Genomic DNA, 27,017 nt, shown 5'->3' with positions numbered 1-27,017 from the left:
ATTGTATGCTTTAATGCAGTAAATATACTACATTTTGCACCTTTAAGAATCCAACTATTAGGGTGAAGGATGGTCTCATAAATATAAATTAACTTATGTGTCCTAGCTACGCCTTCTTCATAGTACCATTGACGTCACCCGCAAACTTCCGGTTTCATTTTATTTTTTACTTGTTATAAATAGTATATTTATAATGATTTATTATATAATACTTACTATTCGTAATTAATTGTAAATAGTAATAATTGTATAGTGTTTACTAAACAAAAAAAGTCTCCCGCAATAGCGTAATGAATATTCATACAGGCAGCTGCTCTCTAGCGCCTCCTTCCCGATTCGTCCGCCACACTTTCCGAATTTCCTTCCTTTCCTTCATTCACCCGCACCGCACACCTGGTCCGCAGCCACTATGGTGCTCGATTTAGACCTGTTTCGCACCGACAAAGGCGGCGATCCTGAAATCGTGAGGGAGACCCAGAGGAAACGTTTTAAAGATGTGTCTCTGGTGGATAAACTGGTCCAGGCGGACACAGAATGGAGGAAATGTGAGTGCTAATGCTAAAGCTACTAAAACACATGGCAGCCTGTGAATGAGAACAGATTGTAACACTTTTATTTGTTTACAGATCTGGCGATTTGATTATGAGCACTGCATTTTAAAGGTGCTATACCGCATAATAAAGTAGTAAAATGTCTAATTTAGTCAGAAAAACTTTACTGCCGGCTTAATCATTGAAGTAGCATGTAGCACTGACGCTAACAGATAACCCAGCTGTCATAGACCGTGTTAAAACTGCTATACATTATTTTATAACGAATATTATTTGCTGTTGACTTTATTATGTGTTTAAATCAGGTGTTATTCTTGTGTGATAGATAACAGAGAGGTTTATTGATTAAACAGTTGTCGCAGCATCACTTGGCTGGATCTGATGCAATCATTGCTCTATAATGAAACAGAGGTGGAGCTGCGGACTGTCAGTGCTGTTAACCTGCTCTTGACTATGCAGCCACTGTGAAATATTAGAAAATGACAGTTTGGAAAATTTTAAGTCTAATAAATGTCTCATTATTAAAGGGATAGTTCACAAAAATGAAAATTCTGCAAGCATTTACTCACACTCATGTTGTTCCAAACCCCAATGACTTTCCTCTGTTGGAACACGAGGAGAAATTTCGAAGAGTTTTGATGCTACCCTTTCTATACAATGACAATGATTGAAATCCAATCTGTCCGTTTGGACAAAGAACCCATTTACACCTGGTATTAGGATGCGTCTCGGGTGGTTCGATCACATGTAGTCAGGCGAGACTCATCGCTGTTCACACCTAGCCGCTTAAATGCATCTCCTCTGACCACTTGTGTTCGGATTTCGAGTGGAGGGTCTCTGGTTTCATGATGACATCAATCATTATTTCAACGTGTTTAACATGGTAATAAATGGCAAATAAAGTAATCAGACAAAGAAAGAGCGAAAAACAACGGCGGCTGAGATTCAATCTAAGCACATTTCAAGCAGAGTAATCTGTTATTTTAGTGGTTTTCCTGTATTAACCTGAGCTTCAAATATTTGAGGGGTGGCGCTTCGCTGTTGTCTGGGATGGATTCAGGATGGATAGTGTTCACACCTCAAATGTGATGTGGTCACTAGGGATGGGCATTTTCGAGTAATTTTGTAGTCGAGTACTCTAACCAACAAAAAACTAGTACTCGATTACATGTAAATACAGTTGTGCTCAAAAGTTTGCATACCCTGGCAGAAAATTTTAAATTTTGGCATTGATTTTGAAAATATGACTGATCATGCAAAAAACTGTCTTTTATTTAAGGATAGTAATCATATGAAGCCATTTATTATCACATAGTTGTTTGGCTCCTTTTTAAATAATAATGATAACAGAAATCACCCAAATGGCCCTGATCAAAAGTTTGCATACCCTTGAATGTTTGGCCTTGTTACAGACACACAAGGTGACACACACAGGTTTAAATGGCTATTAAAGTTTAATTTCCCACACCTGTGGCTTTTTAAATTGCAATTAGTGTCTGTGTATAGATAATCAATGAGTTTGTTAGCTCTCACGTGGATGCACTGAGCAGGCTAGATACTGAGCCATGGGGAGCAGAAAAGAACTGTCAAAAGACCTGCATAACAAGGTAATGAAACTTTATAAAGATGGAAAAGGATATAAAAATATATCCAAAGCCTTGAAAATGCCAGTCAGTACTGTTCAATCACTTATTTAGAAGTGGAAAATTCAGGGATCTCTTGATACCAAGCCAAGGTCAGGTAGACCAAGAAAGATTTCAGCCACAACTGCCAGAAGAATTGTTCGGCATACAAAGAAAAACTCACAGGTAACCTCAGGAGAAATACAGGCTGCTCTGGAAAAAGACGGTGTGGTTGTTTCAAGGAGCACAATACGATGATACTTGAACAAAAATGAGCTGCATGGTCGAGTTGCCAGAAAGAAGCCTTTACTGCGCCAATGCCACAAAAAAGCCTGGTTACAATATGCCCGACAACACCTTGACACGCCTCACAGCTTCTGGCACACTGTAATTTGGAGTGACGAGACCAAAATAGAGCTTTATGGTCACAACCATGTAAAGACAACACAGAGCAGAAAAAATGTAATCTGCAAACTGACACATGATACCTCCTAATAAAAGCAATTTGTTTTACCTCAAGTGAAGCATGCAAAATAATATTAGTAAAGCCAAAAGACAGCATTAATTCAGTCATATTTTTTAATTTTTTGCAAGAAGTATTTATATTTATTGAATATTTATTTTCCGCAAGAAATATTTGCATAATTTTGGATATTTACTGCCAGAAGTGATTATTTTTGTTGGATTTTTTGTTAACTTATACATTATTTTCTTTGTTGAAGTGCTTTGGGAAGATCTTGGGGTTTCTTGAGGAAAGTTTATAATAATAATAATAATATTGGTCAACAACATAGACTGAAATGTGGGAAAATGTAAAATTTTGATTGGTATGAATGGTTTCAATTTTTTAGTGTTTTTTTTTTTTTTCAAAAACTTTTACTTGGACTATTGTCAAGTTACAAATATAAAGAAAATTATATAAGAGGAAGTATTTAATTAACTGAAGGAATTATCCAAAAATAGGCATTACAATGTAGTTATTTCATATATTAACGAATTTTTACTGATTTCCCCCCCAAAAAATTACTTAATCGTGATGTATATCGTTATCGTGATTATAAAATTACTCATATCTTGATATAAGATTTTGGTCATATCACCCATCTCTAATGTGTTTCTGTATTTGTGTTTTGTATATTGGAAGTGGGAGCCAAAGTCATGCTTAATATTATGAGAAATACAACTATATAAAGAAACTTTTTTTTTACTCAAACTTGTTTGCCAAAATTAATTGTTGATAGTTGTTAATAGTTGTAGCTCCAGGTGATTTCTAAAGTTAAGACTGTATAATTAATCTTGCCAGCATATCAATGTCATGTATTAATGTTTTTATTTTTATTATTGCCCCAGGTCGCTTTACTGCAGATAATCTAAACAAGGCCAAGAATCTGTGCAGCAAGGCCATTGGCGAAAAAATGAAGGTATGTAGAGCATTGCCAGTAGTGGAGTAATATGCGGCATGCCTTTGATCTTATGATGTTTCTCCTGTTTTTTTTTTTTTTTATTATTATTTTGCAGAAGAAAGGGCCAGTTGGTGATGATGAGACTCTTCCAGAAGAGGCACAGAACTTGGAAGCCCTCAATGCAGAAACATTATCAGTGAGTAACGCATGCTCAGTTTATTGGTAGACTTATTTATTAAATAAGTAGTGGTATGTAGTGGTTGTCAAACTTGTCAGGTACTGACGTTTCCTAGAAAAGTCGTCATTTTTATTTTTATAGCACTTTTCACAACACTTGTCGTTTCAAAGAAGCTTTACAGAAAATCATGCAATTAATAAAAACAAAAAAAAATTAAACTGTAATATCTATAATGTCTTACAGTGATCATTGTGTAGTTTGATTAAATATGATTGTGAAATGTGTATAGAAATTAAATGTATTTAGAACCCCTGTGTGCAAGCTTAAGGCGATAGTGGCAAGGAACACAAAACTCCATAAGATGTTGGTTAATGGAGAAAAATAACCTTGGGTGAAACCAGGCTCACTGTGGGGGCCAGTTCCCCTCTGGCTAAACAACATGAATATAATGCCAATATTAGTTATTTGTGTGCAGTGCAAGTCATGGTTTTAAATTTGTAAATTAAGTAAGCGTTAAGGTCCAGTGTTTTAAAAAGAAAAAGAAAAGATTTTTTTATGAATTTAAAGATTAAATACTAATGTCTTTGAAGTCCTGGATTAACTGCAGAAGTTCAAATAGATTAATTGTCCTTTGTTAGTTGGCTGATGAAGGCTTTTTTTGGCAGTTAAATGATAGTCTATGTGTTCCATTTCAAGAGTGTAGTCCATCAATAGACAGAGGTGAACAGGCAGAGATAAATGATGAGGTGCATCGCAGTTCAATCTGCAGGTCATTCGGTGAGGTTTGGTGGGATCCATCATAAGTCCAAGGTTCAGGCAGTGGCATATGAAGTATCTGATGTCTTACAGCTGGATTTGGCATCAGTTCATCCTCTGAAGTAAAAAAAACTGAAGTGATGTCTGGCTAGCACTGGCTGTAGTTTGTCGTCATCTCTCAGTGACACGTAGCAGTGGAGTCCGACACCAAGCAGGAACTGGCAGGCTCTGGTAACCTCGGGATATGAATCCTGAGGTTGAGACATGGAAACGAATAGAATAATGTTAGCGTAGATGCCATTACATTTTATGCAGATTTATAGATCATGATGGATGTTTCTGGTTCTGGCAGACCTAACTAAAGCAGCCTAATTGTGGAAGTCACATGACGCCATGAGAGGTTCTGATGTGTGAACGGCGAGCCCTGCGCACTTGGCTAGTTTTAACACTATTAATGACAAACCGGTGAGATTCGATACACTCTGTTCCATACCTGTTCTAGGAGGACAATATGTCAAAGAATTCAAAATCTTCGGGCTCTGGAGACATTAAAACACACTTACGTACTCAAGCTGACATCCTCAAAAGGCCTCGAGCCAGAGAGCCGATTTGATCGGAGAAATTAGGGAAATTCTGCGAGAGATGTTGAACATGTCGGCAATGCTGACTTGGAGGATCTTGCTGTAATACGTCGATTGATCACTGCCATGGAGACGAAATTCTCTTAGGTTGTTACAAGAGTGGGGGATGTCGAGAAACGGATCGATTATCTGGAGTCAACAGAGAGGAAATTATCTGCTAATCTGCTAGTGACCAAAGATTTGGAGCGTGTCTGGGAGAAGTTGGAGGACATGGAGAACCGTAGCCGGCGGAATAACGTCCGAATCGTCTGAATTCCTGAGGCCGAAGAGGGTCAGGATATGGTGAAATTTCCTGGACGGGCTCTTTCCGAATCTGCTTGACATAACAGGCCATAAGATGTAAATTGAGCGAGCTCACAGGGTTCCGGCTCAGCGATCTACTGAGGGAGACATGCCCCGATCAATTCTGGCCAAATTTCTAAGATCATCCGATAAAGATCTTGTGTTACGCGAGGAGTAAAGGAAGGCTTTTTTGGAAGAACCACAGCATTTTCTTGTTCCCAGACTTTGTGAATTCGATAAGAGAGAAACGTGATCGATTCAAGGAATGCAAGAAACACTTACATCAACGGAAGGTCGCTTTTGCACTGATTTTCCTGGCCAAATTGAGAATAGACGCTAAGGATGGCTGTAAAACTTTCACATGCCCACAGCAAGCGATGTCCTTCATAAAGTCAATGGAGTAAGTTATTTTGTGGTACTAACGTTGCAGCCAAGTGGACCGACTCACTGAACATTCACTTGACTGTTCGAGGAAACTGAGTGCCTTTTTTGTTTCTTTTTGTGCTGGTTCCGCCTAGCGGCTGGAGTTTGTTTTGTGTAGTAACACTCCTTCAGGACAGTTTTGTGGATAAATCTGCACGCGCTTTGTGCTTATGCCTCCTATTAGCTGGAGTTTGTTTTGTGAAGTATTTCTTGCAAGACATTGGAGTGATTAGATCATTTGTTGCACTCATGTGGCAGCCGAATGGGCCAGCTCACTGAACATTTGTTTGACTGTCCGAGAAAACTGAGTGCCTTTTTGTTTTTGTTTTTTTGTGCTGGTTCCGCCTAGTGGCTGGAGTATGTTTTGTGGAGAAACACACCTTCGGGACAATTATGTGGATGAATCTACACGTTGTTTGTGTTTATTCCGCCTGTTGGCTGGAGTTTGATTTATAGATTATCTTTTGTTGTGTAATTCTGTCTCACAAAATTTGTATAGAAACACCAGACTTGAGCAATCTGATGGCAAAGTTGTCGCGGGGCTCTCATGCCATCAGTTTTGGAAATCACAACCATCATAATATCTTGAATTCCTGGCAAAACTACGAAGTTAAACCTATGAAGCAATAATCCACTATCTGTGATGTGAGATCATTTAGACCGATAATTCTTCATCCTTTCCCTGGCAGCCCCTCACGGTGACTCAGATCAAAAAGGTGCGGTTACTGGTGGATGAAGCGGTGCAGAAGACAGACAGTGATCGACTAAAGCTGGAGGCGGAACGCTTTGAGTACCTGAGAGATATTGGAAACCTTTTACACCCCTCTGTGCCCATTAGCAATGATGAGGTGAGTTTTAACAAGTGCACATGTTTGTAAAAATATTTTAGAAATGCTTGACTGCAGCTACGTAAGTAACCAATTATGTGACTAGGTTATGTTACTGTTATCAGTTGTTAAAGTGCTGTGTTTCAGTTTCTTGCCTTTTTCTGTTTATTCTGCCATTGCACTGTGAAGAACACAACAGTCACTGCTGTCTTGTAGTCTTGTCACCCGAACAATGAACAATATCCCCTGAATTGTTCCATTGGAATACACTTGGAATATCTTATCTCTCTCCTCAAGTCCCCACTCGCTCGCGTCTGTTTCCGGTTTTCTAATCACTGTGGCTCGTGTGACACGTAAAACCAGGCTTCACTCGCAAATGAGAAGCAAATGTTTGCCATGTTTTAAAAGGGATAGTTCACCAAAAATGAAAGTTCTGTCATCATTTACTTTCTGCAAATGACGTTCCAAACCCACATGACTCTGGGTAACACAAAAGGAGATGTTTTGAAGAAGGTTCACACTGCTCTCTTTCATACAATGAAAGTAGGTGGTGACCAGGGGCATCAACCTCCAAAAAGGGCCAAATAAGCACAATAAAGGCATCATAAGAGTAGTCCATGAGACTCGTGGACTATGTTCCATGTCTTTTGAAGCCATATGATAGCTTTATGTGAGGAACAGACTGATATTTTAAGCCGTTATTCAATGAGAATCTTGTTTTACAGGTGTGGTCACCAAGCTGTTTTCCATACAGTTAAAGGCAAGCTTGGACATTCTGCTTTAAATAATTCCTTTTGTGTTCTACAGGAAAGAAATAAGTCATGAGGGTAAATGATGACAGGATTTTCATTTTTGTGTAAACAATTTCTTAAATATTTATATTCTAACCAGTTTTACAGAGAATGTGAACTTTTGAATAGCTGGAATATATTGAAATGTACCTACTAGTGTATCTAGACACCAAGAATGCAAATAATGAAACTCTTAGTTTAAGGGGGCAGGTAGTGTCAGTCTGGTTATATACCACTTGCACACTTGTTGGCTACAACAAAAGGCACATTAGAGGAAGAGAAGAAATGGTTAATCAGCTGTATTTAACTAGAGACTGTTGCAGTAATATACAGCCATGTTCCTCTTTCGCAGGATGCAGATAATAAGGTGGAGCGCACCTGGGGCGACTGCTCAGTGCAGAAGAAGTACTCTCACGTGGACCTGGTCGTCATGGTGGATGGATATGAAGGAGAAAAAGGAGCAATTGTAGCTGGTAGCAGAGGATACTTTCTTAAGGTTTGAGGTCACCCACCCACATTTAAACTCTGACAGACTATCTGCTCTAAACACACATTAAACAGACTATTGTTTGTTGATATCTATACTAACCATGCAAAAACACATGCAAGGGCTTGTCTTCTTGTCCAGCTGGGTCCTCTTAGGCTGTGTTCAGGCTGCAGGCAAATCAGATTTTTTCAGGCAGACTGTCCGCACTATTAATTGCAAGTGATCGAATCAGATTTGCGTGTTCAGACATAACCAACCTATCTGCTGGGTTGCTTTGGTAACGATGTAGGCATACCCACGTGACGATGCTTTCAAAACAGATGCGGGAGGTGCATCATCTCACTCTCCAAATAAGCTCCCTGTCCAGTCGCAGTGCAGAACTCCTCCGTCGCACAAGAAAAACTCAGCGATGGAGGAGACTGGTAAATATTGTGATGTTCCGTGCTGCAGTCACGGCCGGCTTATGAATACTTCCGGCATTTCCGTCACCGATTTTTGACGTCATCGTTGTGTGTCGCGTTAAGAGTGATGCAAAATACCATTTGAAATCCGATTTGAGCAGCCAGAGCTTACGGACTGAGATGCATCTGAAAAAATCAGATTTAAATCACGTTTGAAACCACCTTCCGACGTGGTTTGAATCAGATTCGGGAAAATCAGATTTCATGTGGTTTTTGCTGTCCAGACTATCAAAACTCATCTGGATACAATCTGGATATGCAAAAAATCGGATTCTTAGTGGCAGTATAAACATAACCTTAGAGAAACATTCAACAAGAGCATATTGGTAAAAAATATTGGATTTCCAGTTAATTGCATTTGTTAATTTTAACGATCAAATATCAAGTTTTTAAATCCCAAGATTGATCTTTTAATCAGTCCTTTTTTTAAAGTTGATGCATGGACATTTTTTCTAAACATTATTTGTGTTTATTCATTTGGCATAAAGGAAGACCTTGGAGTTTATGTGTGTAATTGATATTTTTTTAGTATTCTGCTTCAAATCTGGAGAATTTCCTCCATGTAATCGCATGATTATCATTTTTACAGCTTTTTATGGTAATCTGTAACAGCCAGAAATGTTTTAGAAATGCTTGACTGCAGCTACGTAAGTAACCAATTATGTGACTAGGTTATGTTACTGTTATCAGTTGTTAAAGTGCTGTGTTTCAGTTTCTTGCCTTTTTCTGTTTATTCTGCCATTGCACTGTGAAGAACACAACAGTCACTGCTGTCTTGTAGTCTTGTCACCCGAACAATGAACAATATCCCCTGAATTGTTCCATTGGAATACACTTGGAATATCTTATCTCTCTCCTCAAGTCCCCACTCGCTCGCGTCTGTCTCCGGTTTTCTAATCACTGTGGCTCGCGTGACACGTAAAACCAGGCTTCACTCGCAAATGAGAAGCAAATTTAGCACTTTGCTTCAGTGACCCGAAATTTAGCTTTGGCGGCCGCCAAAATATGTTCAATTAAGGAAAGACCCTGACTGTCAAAGTAATGGAAAGCATTTGAATTATTCATCAGTGATTTAAAAATGTGCTAAAAGATGCAGAAATATCAGTTACCACAGCCTCTGAGGTAAAATGTAAGTAGCATTTTCCATTTTGAGCAGTAAAGTTTGATCGGATGTCTGCAAGTGAGGAAACCAAAGAGTAAAACTGGAAAACTGCACTCTTTCCATGTAACATCCCAATTCTGAGCATGTGGTAACCATTTGTCCTCATTGCACAATATTTACAACCTTTCTGATGCCGTTTTTTTTAAAACAAACAAGCACAAAATCCCAAAACGCTAATTTTCTCATTTCACGTTTGAAATGTTGTTTCAGGGGCCTCTAGTTTTCCTGGAGCAGGCCTTAATAAACTATGCATTGCGGATCCTGTACAGCAAGAACTACAATCTCCTCTACACACCCTTCTTCATGAGGAAAGAAGTTATGCAGGAGGTTGCTCAGCTAAGCCAGTTTGATGAGGAACTCTACAAGGTTTGTCCAACATCTGTTACTTTATTCTTCCATTAATTGGACAGTTTCAATGTTTTGTTTTTTTTACCCACCAAACGCATGTCATTTTGATTAGATGTGGCTTCGTGGTAAACATATCTTGGCTGGTAACGCAAAAGGGTATCAAGTCACTGTGCATCAGGTTGCTCCAGAAAGACTGCCCTTGTAACAATTGTAGTATGTTGCTTTTGATTAAAGCATCAGCTAATGACTAATTAGTGTGCTTGCCAAAGTATGTATATCTATTACTATTGCTATATTTGAACAAACCCCTCTCCCTAAATATTTTAATATGGCACAGTTTCCTGTTATGTGATCGCTCAGGTGATTGGGAAGGGAAGCGAGAAGTCAGATGACAATACAGTGGACGAGAAGTATTTGATCGCCACATCAGAGCAGCCAATCGCTGCCTTCCTGAGAGATGAGTGGCTGAAGCCAGAGGACCTCCCCATCCGGTACGCCGGCTTCTCCACCTGCTTCAGACAGGAAGTGGGCTCTCACGGCAGAGACACGCGTGGGATCTTCAGGGTCCATCAGTTTGAAAAGGTCAGTGCAGTTCAATCTTGAAAATACAATTGCTGTATCTGTTTAGATCTTTGGCTGTATTAAAGATCAGAAATATTTATTGGCACCACTAAGTATTTGGAACATTTTCTCATCATTTACTCACCCTTGTGCCATTCCTGATGTGTATGACTTTCCTTCTGCAGAACACAAATTAAGATTTTTAGAAGAATATCTCAGCTTTGTAGGTCTATACAATGCAAGTGAAAAAGCACATTAAGGCAGCATAAAAGTAATCCCTTCTGAAGCAATCCAGATGGTTTTGGGTGAGAACAGACCAAAATATAACTACTTTTTCACTGTAAATATTGCCATTGCAGTCTCTTGACACGATCATGATTTCAAGCTCGATTACGCTTCCTAGTGCTTGACACATGCACAGAAGTCTAGATGGCGCTAGGAAGTGTAATTGAGCTTGAAATCATGAACTGCTGATGTCGAGATGTACAGTGAAAAAGGAGTTGCATTTTGGTCACCCAAAACCAACTGGATCGCTTCAGAAGACATTGATGAAACCACTGGAGTCGTATGGATTACTTTTATGCTGCCTTTATGTGCTTTTTGGAGCTTCAAGGTTTTGGACCCAATTCACTTGCATTGTATGGACCTACAGAGCTGAGACATTCTTCTAAAAATCTTTGTTTGTGTTTTGCAGAAGAAAGAAAGTCATATACATCTGGGATTGCATGAATGTGAGTAAATGATGAGAGAATAAAAAGTTTTGGGTGAACTATTGAACGTATGAATGTCATTGCATTATATAACAAAATATCAAACCAAAGACATTTACAAGAAATATAAACATTTTACAAAAAGTATTTAGACATTTTCTGGTTGTCTGTTGTTAGTGGAACATGAACAACATCTGTGGTTACTCTGCTAGGACACCTGTGTGAATTTGAGGGGAACTAACTTCACACATCCAATAAAAATCACCTTCACTCCAGTTTGCAAAAAATGCTAACTGGGCCACTCCAGTTCCTTAATTGTGAATTGATCCCTAGTGAACCATGATTTTCACAATTTAGTCAGTCAACAATATGTTCCTCAAAAGGTTCCTGGCATTAATTACTAGCAAACAGGCTGAATCTATTTTTATCCATAACATTGTTTACCTATGAGATCACATTCTTTGTGGTTGTAAATTGTTTCTATACCTTAACAGATTGAGCAGTTTGTGTACGCCTCCCCTCATGACAACAAATCCTGGGAGATGTTTGATGAAATGATCGGAACTGCTGAAGTGTTTTATCAGTCATTAGGAATTCCCTACCGCATCGTCAACATTGTGTCAGGTTTGTTTGTTAACAGCTCCAGTATAATGCCTGTTTCACACCATACGGCAAAGAAGTGCGTACACAAAGCTGTAGCGGTACTAAAACCGCAGGCTCGTGGTGTGCTTTCATACCATAAGCGTTTCTGCTACATAACTCAGCTGCAACTCTACAGAAAATGCAGTTATATCTAGGTATCTGCGTAAAGGATTTCCTTAAATAACAACCATGTTATTAATACCATAAATTATAAAACGGTTAGCATATTCATGAAACATTCTTAAGAAAAAAATTCTTCTTAAAGGTGCAGCAAGTGATTTTTTTTTTTTTCATGGAAAAGTATGCAAAACATTTTTCTTCTCCTTGAAAGATATTAATGAAATTAGTGTCCTGCTATGTCTCATCGGTCTCTGTGACAGCTGTAGACTTTGTAAACAGCAAACAAAAATGTGTCCGCAGACATTTACGCTTTTCACCTGTCAATCGTTTTGCTCGTTCTCATAGTGTTCTGTCTGAAGCAGATCATTGAGACTATGATTCATAATGTTTGTCAGTTGAGGGTGCTATTGTGCCACTGTTAAATTTGACAGCCACAGGAACAAACAACGCTGCATGTTTGCTCCGTTTTGGTCTCAAAATTATCTTTGGAGGGTGGGGTTTTGGAATGAGGGGGTGTGGCTAATTCAACGGCTCAGTCACATGGAAGCTTCAGAATGATAAAATTGATTACAGCCTCTTTAATTACTATTTTCTAAGAAAAAGTCTAGAATATTTTGTTTTAATGAAAATACTTAATGTTCTTGTTTTGTCTTGATACCTTCTTATGAACTTCTTACAATTTATTCTTAGAACTTAATTTTCATGAATCCAGCCCCATGTGCGTGGCATTTAGAACTATTACACACTTTATTGTCATAAAAACGAATTTATATGAGGAGGACCGAATTTACATCCAAATGGTAACTTAATTCGCAGAGAACGGAACCTAAACCTCAAATTGCATAATAAATACTGTTTATAAAATACGTTTATACTTAAACTTCTAAATTCAGTCAGATTTTCTGAATAGAAAAGTGTTTGTGTGCATGTCACTGTGTTAAACTGTTGGTCAATCCATTATTTTGTGCTGCTTTATAAAAAAAAAAAAACTTGTACAGTATATACTGTATATAGTGAGCATGCTCTAACCTAGGGGGTTTCAAACCCACAATGGGGACCTTGGAAAAGGTTGTAAAAATAAATAAACGTTATTACTGTTAGAGGTAGACGATAAATCATTTTTAGACATCAATCAGTGCCAATAGTTGCTTTTTGGAACTATCGGTTAGTGGCCAAAATCTATGCCGATAGTTGCGGATAGTTTTTTTTTATTCCTCCGTGTTCCTTTTGATAATTATGTTTTTTTTTTTTTTTTTTTTTTTTTTTTATTATTATTGAAGCTAGGACATGCAAAGAAAAATGTGACTACATGGTAACGTCCCTCGTCAACACATGCATCATGTCTCCAACTTTATTTATTGTGAATAATAATAATAATAATATATAGGCTATAAAAATCTTAGTTTAGTAAATATTCAAAATAGAGCACTGAAACGGAGCCAAGTCTCCGTCATTTCAAAATAAGAGTCCCCGGTGTGTTTTCTGGCTTGTTTAGTGTTAAAAGTCCCACGTTTTGCACCCAATCTTTTTTCTGATTATTATTGGTTAAAAAAATAAACTCCATCTAGGATTTTTTTTATTTTTATTTTTTTACTCTGGCCTCTATATCTGTGCCGACTAAGAAAATGTAACATTCTATGAACAGATTTAAAAAAATGATCAACCAATTAATCGGTTATCTGACTTTTCCACCAACTTAGTTGTCGGTATCTGCAAAATCCACTATGGGTCGACCTCTAAGTGCTGTTGTATTCTGCATTCTGTAGATTATAAATTAATTTAAATTGAATTGAAATGTTTTTTCTTCAGGCTTATACATCAGACATTACTCTAATAGTAGGTAGAAAAAATATACATCATCAACTGAATACAAAGTATATATTTTCCAGATCATATTTTAATGATTATTTTTGGCTTCAGTTCAATTACAAAATAAAAGCCAATTATAAAAAATTTTAAACGCCATGTTGTCTTTATAATATCATCATATTTGGTTGTTAAAATGTTTGAAATCCCCTGCTCTAACATGTAAATATGGGCGACAAAAAATACGCCCTGCTTTTGCGTGCGGTGTGAAACAGGCCTAAATGACAGGTTGTTTGATGACCTTCTGTTGCAAAACACTGAAAGTTTTCAGTTTCCCTCAATAAAGCTGTTTGAACGCAGGGTTCATATGTATAGTCCCTTTTGTTTTACAGGTGCATTGAACCATGCCGCCAGTAAAAAGCTGGATTTGGAGGCTTGGTTCCCAGGCTCCCAAGCCTTTAGAGAGCTTGTGTCCTGCTCAAACTGCACTGACTACCAGGCTCGCCGCCTGCGTATTCGCTATGGCCAGACCAAGAAGATGATGGACAAGGTGCACACTGTTCTTAGAGTGATTGATAATCTTCATTCAATGTTTCCGACTGCTTTAGCTAACCATCGTGTCTGTCCTCCTAAAGGCTGAGTTTGTGCACATGCTAAATGCCACCATGTGCGCGACCACTCGTGTTATCTGTGCGATCCTGGAAAACTTCCAGACAGAGGAAGGCATCATTGTTCCAGAACCCCTCAGGGCATTCATGCCTCCAGGTAAGCACAGCTGTATATATAATGGGGGAACAAAATAAAACAACCAAATACTTTTAAATATCTTTTTTTTTCTGGTAATAAGAAGCCACTAACTGTCTGTCTCAATATTATGGTTCATTCACTCAGGTTTAACAGAAATGATCAAGTTTGTGAAGCCTGCCCCCATTGACCAGGAGGCATCCAAGAAGCAGAAGAAACAACAGGAAGGAGGCAAGAAGAAGAAACAGCAGGGCGGTGACACTGATCTAGAGAAGAAAGTAGAGAATATGTCAGTCGATGACTCTTAAACCCGCCCCCTACTATCAAAGCAATAACAATGGCTCTTCATGAAACTTCCAATTTATCCCCCCCCTTCACTGTCATTGTCCACTGAAACAGTCACTCCATTTCTTCCATGTCATCTCCTTTGCTGCATTTTACTTCTTCTCGGACAGTTTTATGGGGCTGTCTGTGGTAAAATTGAAATCTTCAATTCAAATTGCATGATGGTGTGACAGACATCCAAATATCCAATTAACAGAAATGTCTTCAATGACTCTGTAATTTCTGAGGCATTGTTGTATTAAGATACAGTTGAATTCAAAACTGTAATGAAGGTAATATGCCTGGTTATAAACAATACTTCGATATACTGCATCAATGCCACGTTAGAAGAGGGTATTTCAGCTTATTCTGAATGGAAATAGGTTTTGCGCAATGAAAAGACCTCTTTCTTTCAATATTCTGTCCTATAAATAATATCTGCGCTATAAATAAGCATAATGGAAGTGTAAATGTTAAGGTTATAATTAAATACTTATCACTTCCCATTCACATTGTCACATACCTCAAATTGATAAGGGATGAGCAGTTATAAATGTCATTCATTTCTGTCTTTTTCTTCATAGATGAGGTTTCTTGTGATTTGTCTGTAAAACAGGGAATGTTATTATATGTACAGTGCTTGAATAACATGCCTTGTTTTAGGTGTCAGCATGATGGCTTACGAGAATAAATCAATACTTGGAGGAGAAAGCATTGTCTAGTCATTGGAATAAGCTTTGCATCACATTATTTGAATGCATTAATGTTGTCAATGCATTTAAATAATTTTTTCAGCTTTCAGTTTCAGCTTTATAAATTGTAGTTGGAACTTGCATTATGCAATATTTAGAATATACACTCACTGAGCACTTTATTAAGAACAGCTATTCACCTACTTATTCATGCAATTATCTAATCAGCCAATTGTGTGAAGCGCAAAAAAAAAAAAAGTAAAATGCATAATGTCATCCAGATATGCGTCAGGAGCTTCAGTTACTGTTCACATCAACCATCAGAATGGGGAAAAATGTGATATCAGTGATTTTGACCGTGGCATGATTGTTGGTGCCAGACGGGCTGGTTTGAATATTTCTGTAACTGCTGATCTCCTGGGATTTTCACACACAACAGTCTCTAGAGCTTACTCGGAATGGTGCCAAAAACATCCAGTGAGCGGCATTTCTGCGGACAGAAACGCCTTGTTGCTTAGAGAGGTCAATGGAGAATGGCCAGACTAGTTTGAGCAGACAGAAAATCTACGGTAACTCAGACAACCACCAATTGTAGTGAGCAGAATAGCATCTCAGAATGCACAACACGTCGAACCTTGAGGCAGATGGGCTACAAAAGCAGAAGACCACATCGGGCACTTTATTAGGACCATAGTGTTCCCAATGAAGCGCTTAGTGAGTGTATATAATTAATGTCAATTTCAAATCAACTATCTACAAATGGCATCAATAGCCACTAAAAGATGCCCAGTAATGGTAAATAAAAATGTTTGAAGCCAATGAATGGGTAGTGGATGACCAAATGAGGCAAAATCTATAGGCTTTATGGTTTTACAGTATTTTTATTAAGATTTTACATTATTAATATTCATGTAGTTTGGATTTAGTATTTAGAATGTTACAGTATTGGGTTAAATTTAATTGCACATTTAGCTGTAAAATCAGCATTCCTTGATTTGACAAAGTATTAGCATAGATATTTTAATATTGACTGGACAGTACATTAAGATTATTTGGTTACTTTAAACTTTTTAGTATTTTAAATTTTATTGAAAATATTTAAAGTAACATGTATAGTATAGGTATGCAAGGCCTGTGTCATATTGCTTGTACCAGTGTTACAAAGCATTTAAACCTCTCAGACAAGGTCTTTGTCCTTCATTACAGGTCACGTGCTAACTTCAAATTACAGCAGTTAAGAAAACACTTATTATTTTGTGTTTAATTCATTACCACAGATGAAGGGATCTGGTAAATACACATCCCTTTAAATGGACACTATCTAAATTTTAATTAGAGGTAATAACAAAACATCAGGTCTGGGTACTAAAGGCTCATTCTATAATTGGGGGTACATTTCATGTCAACAAAAAAGTACAAAAACAAAGTGCTTTCACAATAAAACAGCTATTGGTTATAAGTTAATATATTTATTCAATGTAACATATTAGTTATAATGCTACAAAGCTTAAGCATTAAACACCTTTTTGATTGGCTATTATCAGGGAAAGGATGTTTTCCATAGTGAGTTTGTCAACTATGTTACGGACATACTGCATGCCATTACAGACACTGATTAAATGCTACACTTCAAGTAACACACATAATTAAGGATTCTTTTGTCTATTCTGTCATATGTGCTCTAACAAATTTTTGCAGATATTAATGTGATTTCTTTATTCATTATTTTTGAACTTCAGACCCACTCGCTTCAAAAACGGACAATGCAAAAACTGTCAATTAAGAAACATCATGGCTATTTCAAGCAAAATTAAACATGGGATGTAACAAAATATTTGTGTGATATAATAACATGCTTAAAATGGGATATTTCTGAAGGAAATTGTTAGAAAATATATAATTATCATCAATGGACACTGAATGTGCCCTAAATTATACAAGGAATGTGTCTTGGTGACAGAAGCTTCCAGTGCACAAAAAATACAACAACAAGACAGAGATAATGATAAAAAATAATAAAAAATAAATAAAATAAAAATAAAAAGTCAATAGAAAATATAAGTATATATGGAAATACACAATAAGACAACACACACACACACACACAAACACACACACATATATATATATATACATACATACAGTATTGTGCAAAAGATTTAGGCATGTAAGATGTTTCACCAAAACATTTGTCTTAAGATGGTTATTTATATCTTCAACTTTAGTGTGTCAAAAATACATTTTAGACTCCTAAACATTACTTTTGCAAATAAAAAAAGATTAGAACAACAGATGGCATTGCCCCACAAAGCCCCCACTGAACATCGTGTCAGTCTGGGATTACATAAAGAGACAGAAGCAATCGAGACAGCCTAAATAGAAGAACTGTGGTGAATTCTCCAAGAAGCTTGGAACATCCGATCTGCCAGCAACCAAGAAAACCTCCAGGTGTACCTAGAATTGGTGCTGTTTTAAAGGCAAAGGTGGTCACACTGAATATTTATTTAAGTTTTTTTTTTTTTTTTTTACTGGACTTTGTATGACATTAAGTGATAAATGAAAACTATTTATGTCTTTATTTTTGAAGACATCCTCACTATGCAACATTTTTCACAAGTGCCTAAAATTTTGCACAGTACTGTACACACACACACACACACACACACATATATACATTTTAGCGAAATTTCTTATTAAATGACATATCGTGAAGGTCATAAAAATAAACAAACTCTCTCTGAAAGGTTTAAATAAATACATTCACAACCGTGAACTGCACGGAACTAACCAAAGTCCCCAAATCTATCTGAAAAGTTCCCTAAAAAGGCAACAGTCGCTATCAAAACAGCATACTACCATACTACTCATACAATTACAATATCAATATTTATGCTGCAAATGCAGTTTTAACCACAGGTTCACAAAAAGTACAGCGAAGCATTAAAAAAAAAAAAAAAAACATGAATATTTTAAATATATTATTACTATGTAAGGAAAGTCAAACGACGCCTTAAGAACTTCAATTCCCAGAAGCCTTTGATCCACTCGCTAATATATCCTAAAATTCTATTGGCTCATATTAGTTCCATTCGCCAATCATATTACAGGACACTGGTCCTTCACGGGCTGTCGGTTCTCCACGGTAAGATGTAAATCTGTCAAACATATCGCCGAATGCAGGGGATAATTGGTGATAATTTCAAACAGTTTCTCTTTCATTAGAGACCAATTAAAGAGGCGGTAATAAAAAAGCTATGGGATCCGGAGAGAGCACGAGCAGGAGAGTTTCTTTCGGCCTAGATGAGGATGACAGAGTGAGGATTCTGCGTGGAGTGAAGGTAATGCTGGTTCTGTGTCATCATGTATTTACTACACAGAGAAATTATGTGGGAGAAATCATACTGGGTATGTACGATTACATTTGTAAATGCGGGATTTTATCGCTCACATCTAACATAAAGTTAGCCGACTGTCCTTAAATGACCTGGGCAAGGTGAGGCTGGACAAAAAGGGCACAGTTTGCTTTTTGATGTGACTGCACTCGCTGCATTTGGTGTCGTTTATTATACTCTCATTGATTATTAGTTTATATTTAAGCTCACAGTCTTCTCATGTTCATTCAAACACTTGAGTTTTTGCGCCTGCAGTCCGCACATGATTGACAGGTGCGTTGTAGTTTATGACAGTCAAGTCGTCGGGGTTTAAAAATACTTTACTGCTTTGGCGGAGGTGTTAGGCTGATACATGACTCTTTTAGTTTGATTTAAGTCACACAATTAGTTATCAGTATAATTTAATATTATTCATAATAATAATAATGATGCAACAAATTCAGTGGCTACTGCAGAAGTGTAATTGAGACTGAGACCATCTGAAACTTAATCTTAATCTTGGTAAAATAGCCTGACTGTACCCTTAACTTCATAATACTCTTTAAATGAATAATCCGGGTTCATGGAAGTTAAACAAGTTAAGTGCAATAAAAGAAAATCGTAGCTGCAGTGGAAGTCAATGGGGCCAGATCATAAACATTAAAATACACATTGTTTCAAAAGTATAGCCACGAGATGTAAACATTATATTTGTTAACATGATCCAAGTGTGATGAAATTGCATACTAACCTTAACTGTGTAAAATTAAATCTAGGGATGCACCGATGTATTGGCTGCCGATATTTATCGGCCAATTAACGACAAAACCATCGGCATATCAGTTATAAGCATGAAAATGCTGATAGGAAAAACTGATGTTTATTTATAAATACTAGTAACACACTTTGTAAAAACTCAAATTCAAATGCAAAATCCAGAAATAATAATAGCCACATTATGTACAAGGGTTGGCACTCTTTAAGAACATCAAATATTTCATTTTTATTCTTTCTCGTTCTCATGTTCATGTGGAAAAACATCCATAAACGGACGTGACAGTTGCGAAAGCAGCACTTACCCATAGGCTACATGATGAGGAAAACCATTCAAAATGCTTGGAAACCAGCAGACTTTGACTTCTGAGACATCGGTATGATATCCATTAATGCTGCATGATTGATTGAATTAAGATTGAAATTACAAAATGGCCTTGTGCGATTTATTAAACCTTAAAAGGCTGCATTTTAAACTGCAAAAACAGAAGTGCAAAAAAATGTTTTAGAAGTGCAAAATAAACTTTTTTTTTTTTTTTTTTTTTTTTTGTCATAGCAATCATCATTATCTTTCACTGTGGTTTTCTTTAAAACTTTGGCCGGTCATATATTCAACAGATCCAATCCATGTTCAGTGCAAATTATTTATTGTTAGAACAGTAAAAATGCTTTTGTACCTCTTTGAACATTAAGCTCTACTAATGGGGCTTTTCCACTGCACGGTACGGCTTGACTCGACTCTGCTCGCTTTTTGGGGGTTTTGCACTGTGGATAGTACCTGGTACTTTTTTTTAGTACCACCTCAGTCGAGGTTCCAAGCGAGCCGAGCCGATACTAAATGTGACGTCAAAACCCTGCAGGTCACTGACTGGTCGGAGAGAATCGTCACTACCAGCCTCACTGGATTTGCGACACGGGGCATCAACCCGCTAGTTTTAAAGTTAGCTACAGCGATAGCAGTATCATCTGTTCACGCGACTTTCAAATTGTAAAAAGAAATGGCTGTGCGCAAAACCACGCAGTGGTCAGTAAACGAGGTGCAGACGTTCCTCTCGTTAGTAGCCGAGGAGAGGATCCAACGAGAGCTGGATGGGGCGATGCGAAGAGGCGGCGCAGCATGACGATCAGCCTATAATCCCACCCACGTTGAGGCGGCACTAAACTGCAGTGGAAAAGCAAGCTCGGAAAAGTAAAGCGAGCAGAGTCGAGTCGAACCGTAACGTGCAGTGGAAAAGTGCCATAAGTAAGAAAGCTGGTGCAACCGGCCCCAGTTACTATACGTAAGTTACAACTTAGCCTAGCTGTGGCATAAATGGGCACTAAGTCACAATTTACACACTACTAAATATTTTCGTTGCACCATTAAACTTCGAACGTAACCCTACATATAAACTAAATATTTACGGAAGCCTCCAACCAGGAGTAACGGATGGAATAAAAAAGCAGACTGATATTTCAGTCCTGTCGACATACAGTATGATGTTGACATTTACACTCGTTTACATTTACGAGAGAGAGAAAAAAACTTAAGCGGCTCTTCAGCATGAAACCGATCTATCGGTGCAGTTTTCAAAGTGCGTCGCCCGGTGTCGATTTTCAACACATTCAAAATATATATATATATATGTCTATTTTTCCAGCCTGTTGTATTAGTATTTATTTATCTCTCCTTATTTATTTTAGATACAGTTCCTATATATTGTTATTTACACAGGGCAAATATACTATTTATCAAATCTACTTTTATTACTTATCGTATTTCAATGGGGATATAATTTATTACAGCTGACAGTTAAGTGAGCAAACATGGTTTGAACATCAACCGTAACAAGATCAAACTGAAATTCACGGCTTTAACACTTCTGTGTACAAATTTGAAGGCTGTTTATTGGATCAGTGAAGGTAAACATCATATTATGCGACTACGCATTACTTTACGGAGAGCTTACGACCTACTAGTTAAGTCTTGCCTTAAGAACAGGTGATGCAACCAAATTAAGTACTGACTTAGTTGCAAACTAACTAGTAGTTACTAAGCCCTTAGTGTGAACTTTGTGTCCCAACTTAAGTGAGACCTTACGCACAGCTGGTGCAACCCTACCCTGATGACGAGATTGTTAAAATCGGTATCGGTCAAAAATTTTCACATCAGTGCATCCCTAGTTATAACTAATTTTACAGCTTTGTTGTCATGATGGTAAACCATGTAATCTGGTAAACTCCTTAATGCTGGTAAATCCTTTTGATTTTATCACACTGTTGTTTACACCTTGCGGCTATACATTTGAAACCGTGTGTATTTTAATGTTTATGAACTGGCCCCATTCACTTCCACTGTAAGTGCCTTACTGTAACTTCAAATTTTCCTTTTGTATTTTTTTTTTTTTTTTTTTAATTTTTTTATAAATGTATTCCAAAGAAAAATTGCTTGAAGCAGCTTTAAGGACTTCTGTGTAACCTCACATTTTCTTTGTCCTCAGCTATCTGAAGATGTTCTACAGCGCATGAGAAATGCTGGTCAAACTCCTGAACCGAAACAACCTGTCAATGATAAAGAAAACCAAGGTATGACATAAATATTTGCATCAAATTATGTTATGTCAGTGATTAGGGTAGTAGAGAACTATATTATCCCTATGAGGTAGGGCTGAATGATAATCATGATTATTCTGCCATTTGATAATTTTTTTTAATTACAGGGCTAAAGAATTTAAGTAAACAGCAGATGTTAAGTGTATAAATACAGTGGGATATTTATTATGATTAATGCAGGTTTGTGATAATCATTAAATTTTCAATGAATTTGCAGGACAGCAGACTCAAACATCCAGCACATCTGACACTCCAGCTCCAAAATCTCAGACCAGGACAACTTTTCCTGACACTAAAGAGGAATTGAGGAAAAGGTAATGTGGCCTTATAGGCCTACTTTTTAAAAAAAAAAAAGCAACTAATTGTTTCCAACCAGCCACTGTTATGTTTTGAGTCAGGATTTTGGATTGGAAAAACTGTCCAACTGAATAGCAACAATATGACTCAAGCACAAAATACTGTAGGTCCCACAAAGGAAGAGACCGTAAGTTAGAAGAGGGATCATTTTTTTTTTCCTGGATGCCATTCAAGAATGAGTCATGCAGTCAAAGCAAACATTAGAACAAGGATAAACCACTGCCACTTAGTGGTCAGATTTTGAACTGCAGTTGGTGAATAATGGCTTGGCAACAGCCAGGTAAATAAGAGTGTGTGTTTGTACAGGTATGAGCAGCAGCAGGCCATTATACAAGAGGAGCTGGCTCGCATCGCTCAGAAAGAGAGAGAGGCAGTGCGGCAGGATATCACTCGAACGGTGCTGAGAGAGAAAGTGCAGACAAAGCTGGAGTCTGAGAAAGCCAAACAGCTGGTGAGACACTTTAGCACAGCACAAGACTTCAGTACACAAGTATAGCGATGCTACAGACTGTTGAGTTCAGTAAATCCAACAAGAATTGCTTATCTTATTTCTGAATATTTTTTCCTTAAGTACTAATGTATCATTAACGGAACCTTTACGGAACCGGATTAGTTAAATCATTACATTTCTTTTAGAAATTTAATGGATGTTTTCTTTGCTAGCGTAACTAGTTTAATTTTAACATTCGACAACACATATCAAACATATTTATTAGTGCTGTCAGTCGACTCGATAACATTTTAAAATATTTTGTAAATGTATTTTTTTTTTAAATGGTTTTTTAAAAGTTAAAGGTTTTGAAAGTGCTGAAATTTGACACTATATATACTTTTACTATCAAAATGCATTTATTTCCATTTTAGGAAACAAAACAAAACAATATGTAACAATATAATGCTTTATTTACATTTTTCGAACAAAGCCTTCCACAGTATAAAGATAAAAATACACTAAAATAGCACCAATTCAAGGAACATTAAACGTTTCCCAAAGTCTAAGTGGGAGTTTGACTAATGGAAAGAACTAATCTCCCCATAAGTTACGTTTTCATTGCAATGCGCATGAAATCTCTTAAACTCTTATTCTGCTCCATATTAATCTGCTGGTAGACTGTGGCTATCCGCTTTGTTACAGCAATGGGCTAGTTGCACAAGACGCCATATTTGATTTCTGGTTTAGAGAGTGTGTGCATAGCCACTTCCAGTTTCGCTAGGAACCGGTCTAGAGACTGCTGAAATTGCCATTTTATATGAGGTGTTTACAGAAAAGGGATTTAAAATGTATTGTAGTGTCGAAATGAAGATACAGGAGGCCGATCTCATACATGGCCACAATCATGCCGTACACTCTGTAATTGTTAGGTGAAACACACTTGAAACAGCAGTAAATCCCTTCTGCACACAGTCTCCCCCTTTACACACACATACTGTGCACGTAACATTAAGGAACTGCTCTCAATTCAAGCCAGTCAAATGCATAACACAACAAATTTCTCTTAACATTTCAACATGTTACAGTATGTATGCAGTTACATCGATGACTATGAAGGTAAGAAATGATGATAAACAGCAGTAGCTTATCTAAGTTTCTGTGAACATAAATAAATGATGCTAGGCTTGGATACAGATTTGGTAAGATATACAATTTTAAGTTGGATATACAACAGCAGTGTAAATAATGTCAGAAGACATCTGCATGACAACAACCATGTTTCTGTTAACACCTTCTGATTACACACATATGCAACTTTAGTTACTTTTTGGTAACACTTTACAATAAGGTTAAATTAATAAATCATGGTGAAAGCATTTGGTATAATTGGTATAACCTAGATTAATGCTGTAAAAATGTTAATGTTTCATTTAAATATACGATTGTTCATTGTTAATTACTGTTCATAATACTGTATATTGCCTCATGTTAATGTATAGATAGAAATGAACATTAATCAAGATTAATTTATGCTGTAAAAATATTGTTAGTTGTTAGCTATTGCATGTTGACATATAGAACCTTATTGTAAAGTGTTATCCACAATTCTAACACTATTTACTTCATACCGTTAGCTAGCTCCTCGCTGCTGGTTGAGACACACAACACTGTAAAGAGGATGTAATCTCCTGTCGCTGATAAACCACTTCTCTCTTTCTTTACTTGAAAACACGCTCAAGCTGGTCTCAACCAAGTCTTTAACAAGTCTCCTTTGGAAGTCTCTTCTCAAAACGACAATAAAGCCCCGCTTACACCGTGATCACTGTGTGATCTCACTCAGTTTCAATGAGCGATCATACGACCGGATGCAAATATACACACACTTGCGTGGCGAAAGCTCACCGGCGCCATCTTGTGCACCTAGCCAACTGTGAAGCCACGTTCATGATTCGCGTCAAGGCATCAACTCCAGTGTCAAGCGCTGCTTTGAACTCCCCATGAAAAGCGCTGGGAGACAAAACCGTCTCATTCTGCATTTTGGTGATAGTTAAGACTTGTGCTTCTGTGGTAATTAAAATGTGCCTTACTTAGGCTGAAAAATACTTGATATTTGTTACAAGTCCCTTCTGGGCTTGTTTTGTACATCAAATAGCGTTAAGAGGTCCTTACTCCATTTTATCACTGACACGGAAGCGCTGTTGTGTGTGTGTGTGTGTGTGTGTTGTGAAGTGTATGTCAGTGTAATGACTGTGGCCGGACACATCGCAAATGTTCCGCCCTTCCAACCAGTGTTTATGCTGGTTTATGCTTTATTAACGGTAAATGCTTTAATCTCGATTAAGAAAAATTAAGGCGTTAAACTTTTTAAATTAGTTAATTCTGACAGCTCTAAGATTTATCTTTGTTCAAACAGCCAAACAAGTCCAGTACATAAATGCACTGTAAAAAAGGGTAAAATTAATAACTTGTATTCTTATCTTCGTTAATTTCCCAGTTTGAAAGTTTTTCTTAAGAATGTCCCGCAGGCTATGGAACACTTGGCCTGGTCAAGTCCCCATTCAAATAACGCACAGCGGCTCTCTTGACATGGTTGAAATTGCCTCTCCATTCCCCACTTCCCCTCACCCACTTATTCAAGCCCTTTAGGGATTGTGTCCCTTCATTCTTTGGGCCCTGATAAGAGTTAAACCATGTCCTTAGACAGTGGATTGGACGATTGCGTGAGTGTGATGTTGTACATGACAGTCCATGCCTGAGGACCATAAGGGACATGTTGTTGGTGTGTCTTATCTGAGCTCTGACATGTTCTGGACACTTAATAGAAAAGCTTCCCTTGGGCTCAAGATTTGAAGAGTGTTGAGTGTTGAGTGTTGAGTGTTGAGTGTTGAGTGTTGAGTGTTGAGTGTTGAGTGTTGAGTGTTGAGTGTGTGGAGGCAGGTTGTAAAGGTAATTATGGCTCAATCCCTGAACAGTTTCCTTTTCCAACCTTAGTGTCTTATTAGCAGATGTGTGAACATGCCTAGATGTCAGCTGAACCCTTTGGGTTGTTCGATTTATGTGGATTTCTGTAAAGATGTGTTCTCTATTACACCTGTGATTCTCATCTACCATGAACTGAATAGGATTAACAATATGCAAAATGATTAACATTAAATAGGCTGAAATGAAAAATGTACAGTATATGCATTGACAACACTGTATAACAAGTGTGTTTTTTTTTTTTTTTTTCAGCCTAAAAGTTTTGTAAAAGCTAGAATCTTCGCAATGAATGGAACAGAAAATGGATGTCTCGACACGTTTGTAAAAGTTGAAGTTCTTCTGACTCTTTACAGGGCATCTTAAAAATGTGTCGGTGTTGCATGAGATGCTCAAAAAACGATGAGATGTGGCACAATGGTCAAAGACTTCTGTCTAGCGCATGTTTGCTTAAACAATTAAAAAACAGTGCAAATGGATGTAATAGACCATCTTTGATTTTTGACGACAAGGCTGTGAGGGATAGACATTCAGTCAATGGGTTGTACAGTTGTTTAAAGTGTGGTTGGATAGTTCCGCTGACGAAACGTTGAAAAAATATCTTTCTAAGATATTCCCGTCAAAAATCAAAGATGGCACTACTGTGAATAAGGTCTGTAACGTGCTTTAATGGCCCTTAACACTGCAACAAATATACACTGCACCAATATTGTATTAGTATTTGCCATATTAACAATTGACAGATACAGTTTTGCCAAAATAACGTTGAGTTTGATTGAATGCACAGCCTTTGACATCAACAACAAAAGATATTGGAAGCATTTTCTTCTCTTGTTTTTCTATTCTTGTTAAACATGAATCGTGGTCAGATATCAGCTCATATGAGGTGGAATTGGTCTTTTGCTGTTGGTTTCTTGCAAATTAATCATGTTGATGTGAAATTGCCACCAGCTTTACTCAGTCTTTTTATTTCGAAGTAGAGT

General features: G+C 37.4%; 2 protein-coding genes across 4 annotated transcripts in view; both read left to right on the top strand.

The window, feature by feature from the left end:
• The first annotated feature begins 337 nt into the window (after window positions 1–337).
• On the top strand, window positions 338–15,569 carry LOC127419906 (serine--tRNA ligase, cytoplasmic). Its single transcript, XM_051661720.1, has 11 exons — window positions 338–545; window positions 3,524–3,594; window positions 3,692–3,772; window positions 6,546–6,704; window positions 7,827–7,970; window positions 9,795–9,950; window positions 10,293–10,514; window positions 11,698–11,827; window positions 14,164–14,321; window positions 14,407–14,536; window positions 14,663–15,569. The coding sequence occupies exons 1-11, from the start codon at window positions 410–412 to the stop codon at window positions 14,821–14,823; spliced, it is 1,548 nt and encodes a 515-aa protein (XP_051517680.1). The 5' UTR covers window positions 338–409; the 3' UTR covers window positions 14,824–15,569.
• Window positions 15,570–18,637: 3,068 nt separating this feature from the next.
• LOC127419918 (MICOS complex subunit mic25a-like) overlaps window positions 18,638–27,017 on the top strand; it is a 90,887-nt gene continuing 82,507 nt past the window's right edge. For 2 of the 3 annotated variants that reach the window (XR_007893747.1, XM_051661738.1), the window contains exons 1-4: window positions 18,638–18,869; window positions 22,157–22,241; window positions 22,486–22,582; window positions 22,932–23,076. Coding sequence is in view for 2 of the 3 variants with exons in the window: in XM_051661738.1 (XP_051517698.1) it covers window positions 18,786–18,869; window positions 22,157–22,241; window positions 22,486–22,582; window positions 22,932–23,076 (411 nt within the window). In the remaining variant the exon portion in view is untranslated. The remainder of the gene's footprint in view (window positions 18,870–22,156; window positions 22,242–22,485; window positions 22,583–22,931; window positions 23,077–27,017) is intronic. The other variant, XM_051661739.1, reaches the window with a different exon arrangement.

The sequence above is a fragment of the Myxocyprinus asiaticus genome, chromosome 29 (genome assembly GCF_019703515.2).
Source record: "Myxocyprinus asiaticus isolate MX2 ecotype Aquarium Trade chromosome 29, UBuf_Myxa_2, whole genome shotgun sequence".
Taxonomy (NCBI): Eukaryota; Metazoa; Chordata; class Actinopteri; order Cypriniformes; family Catostomidae; genus Myxocyprinus; species Myxocyprinus asiaticus.
This window is presented reverse-complemented; position numbering and strand designations above follow the sequence as displayed.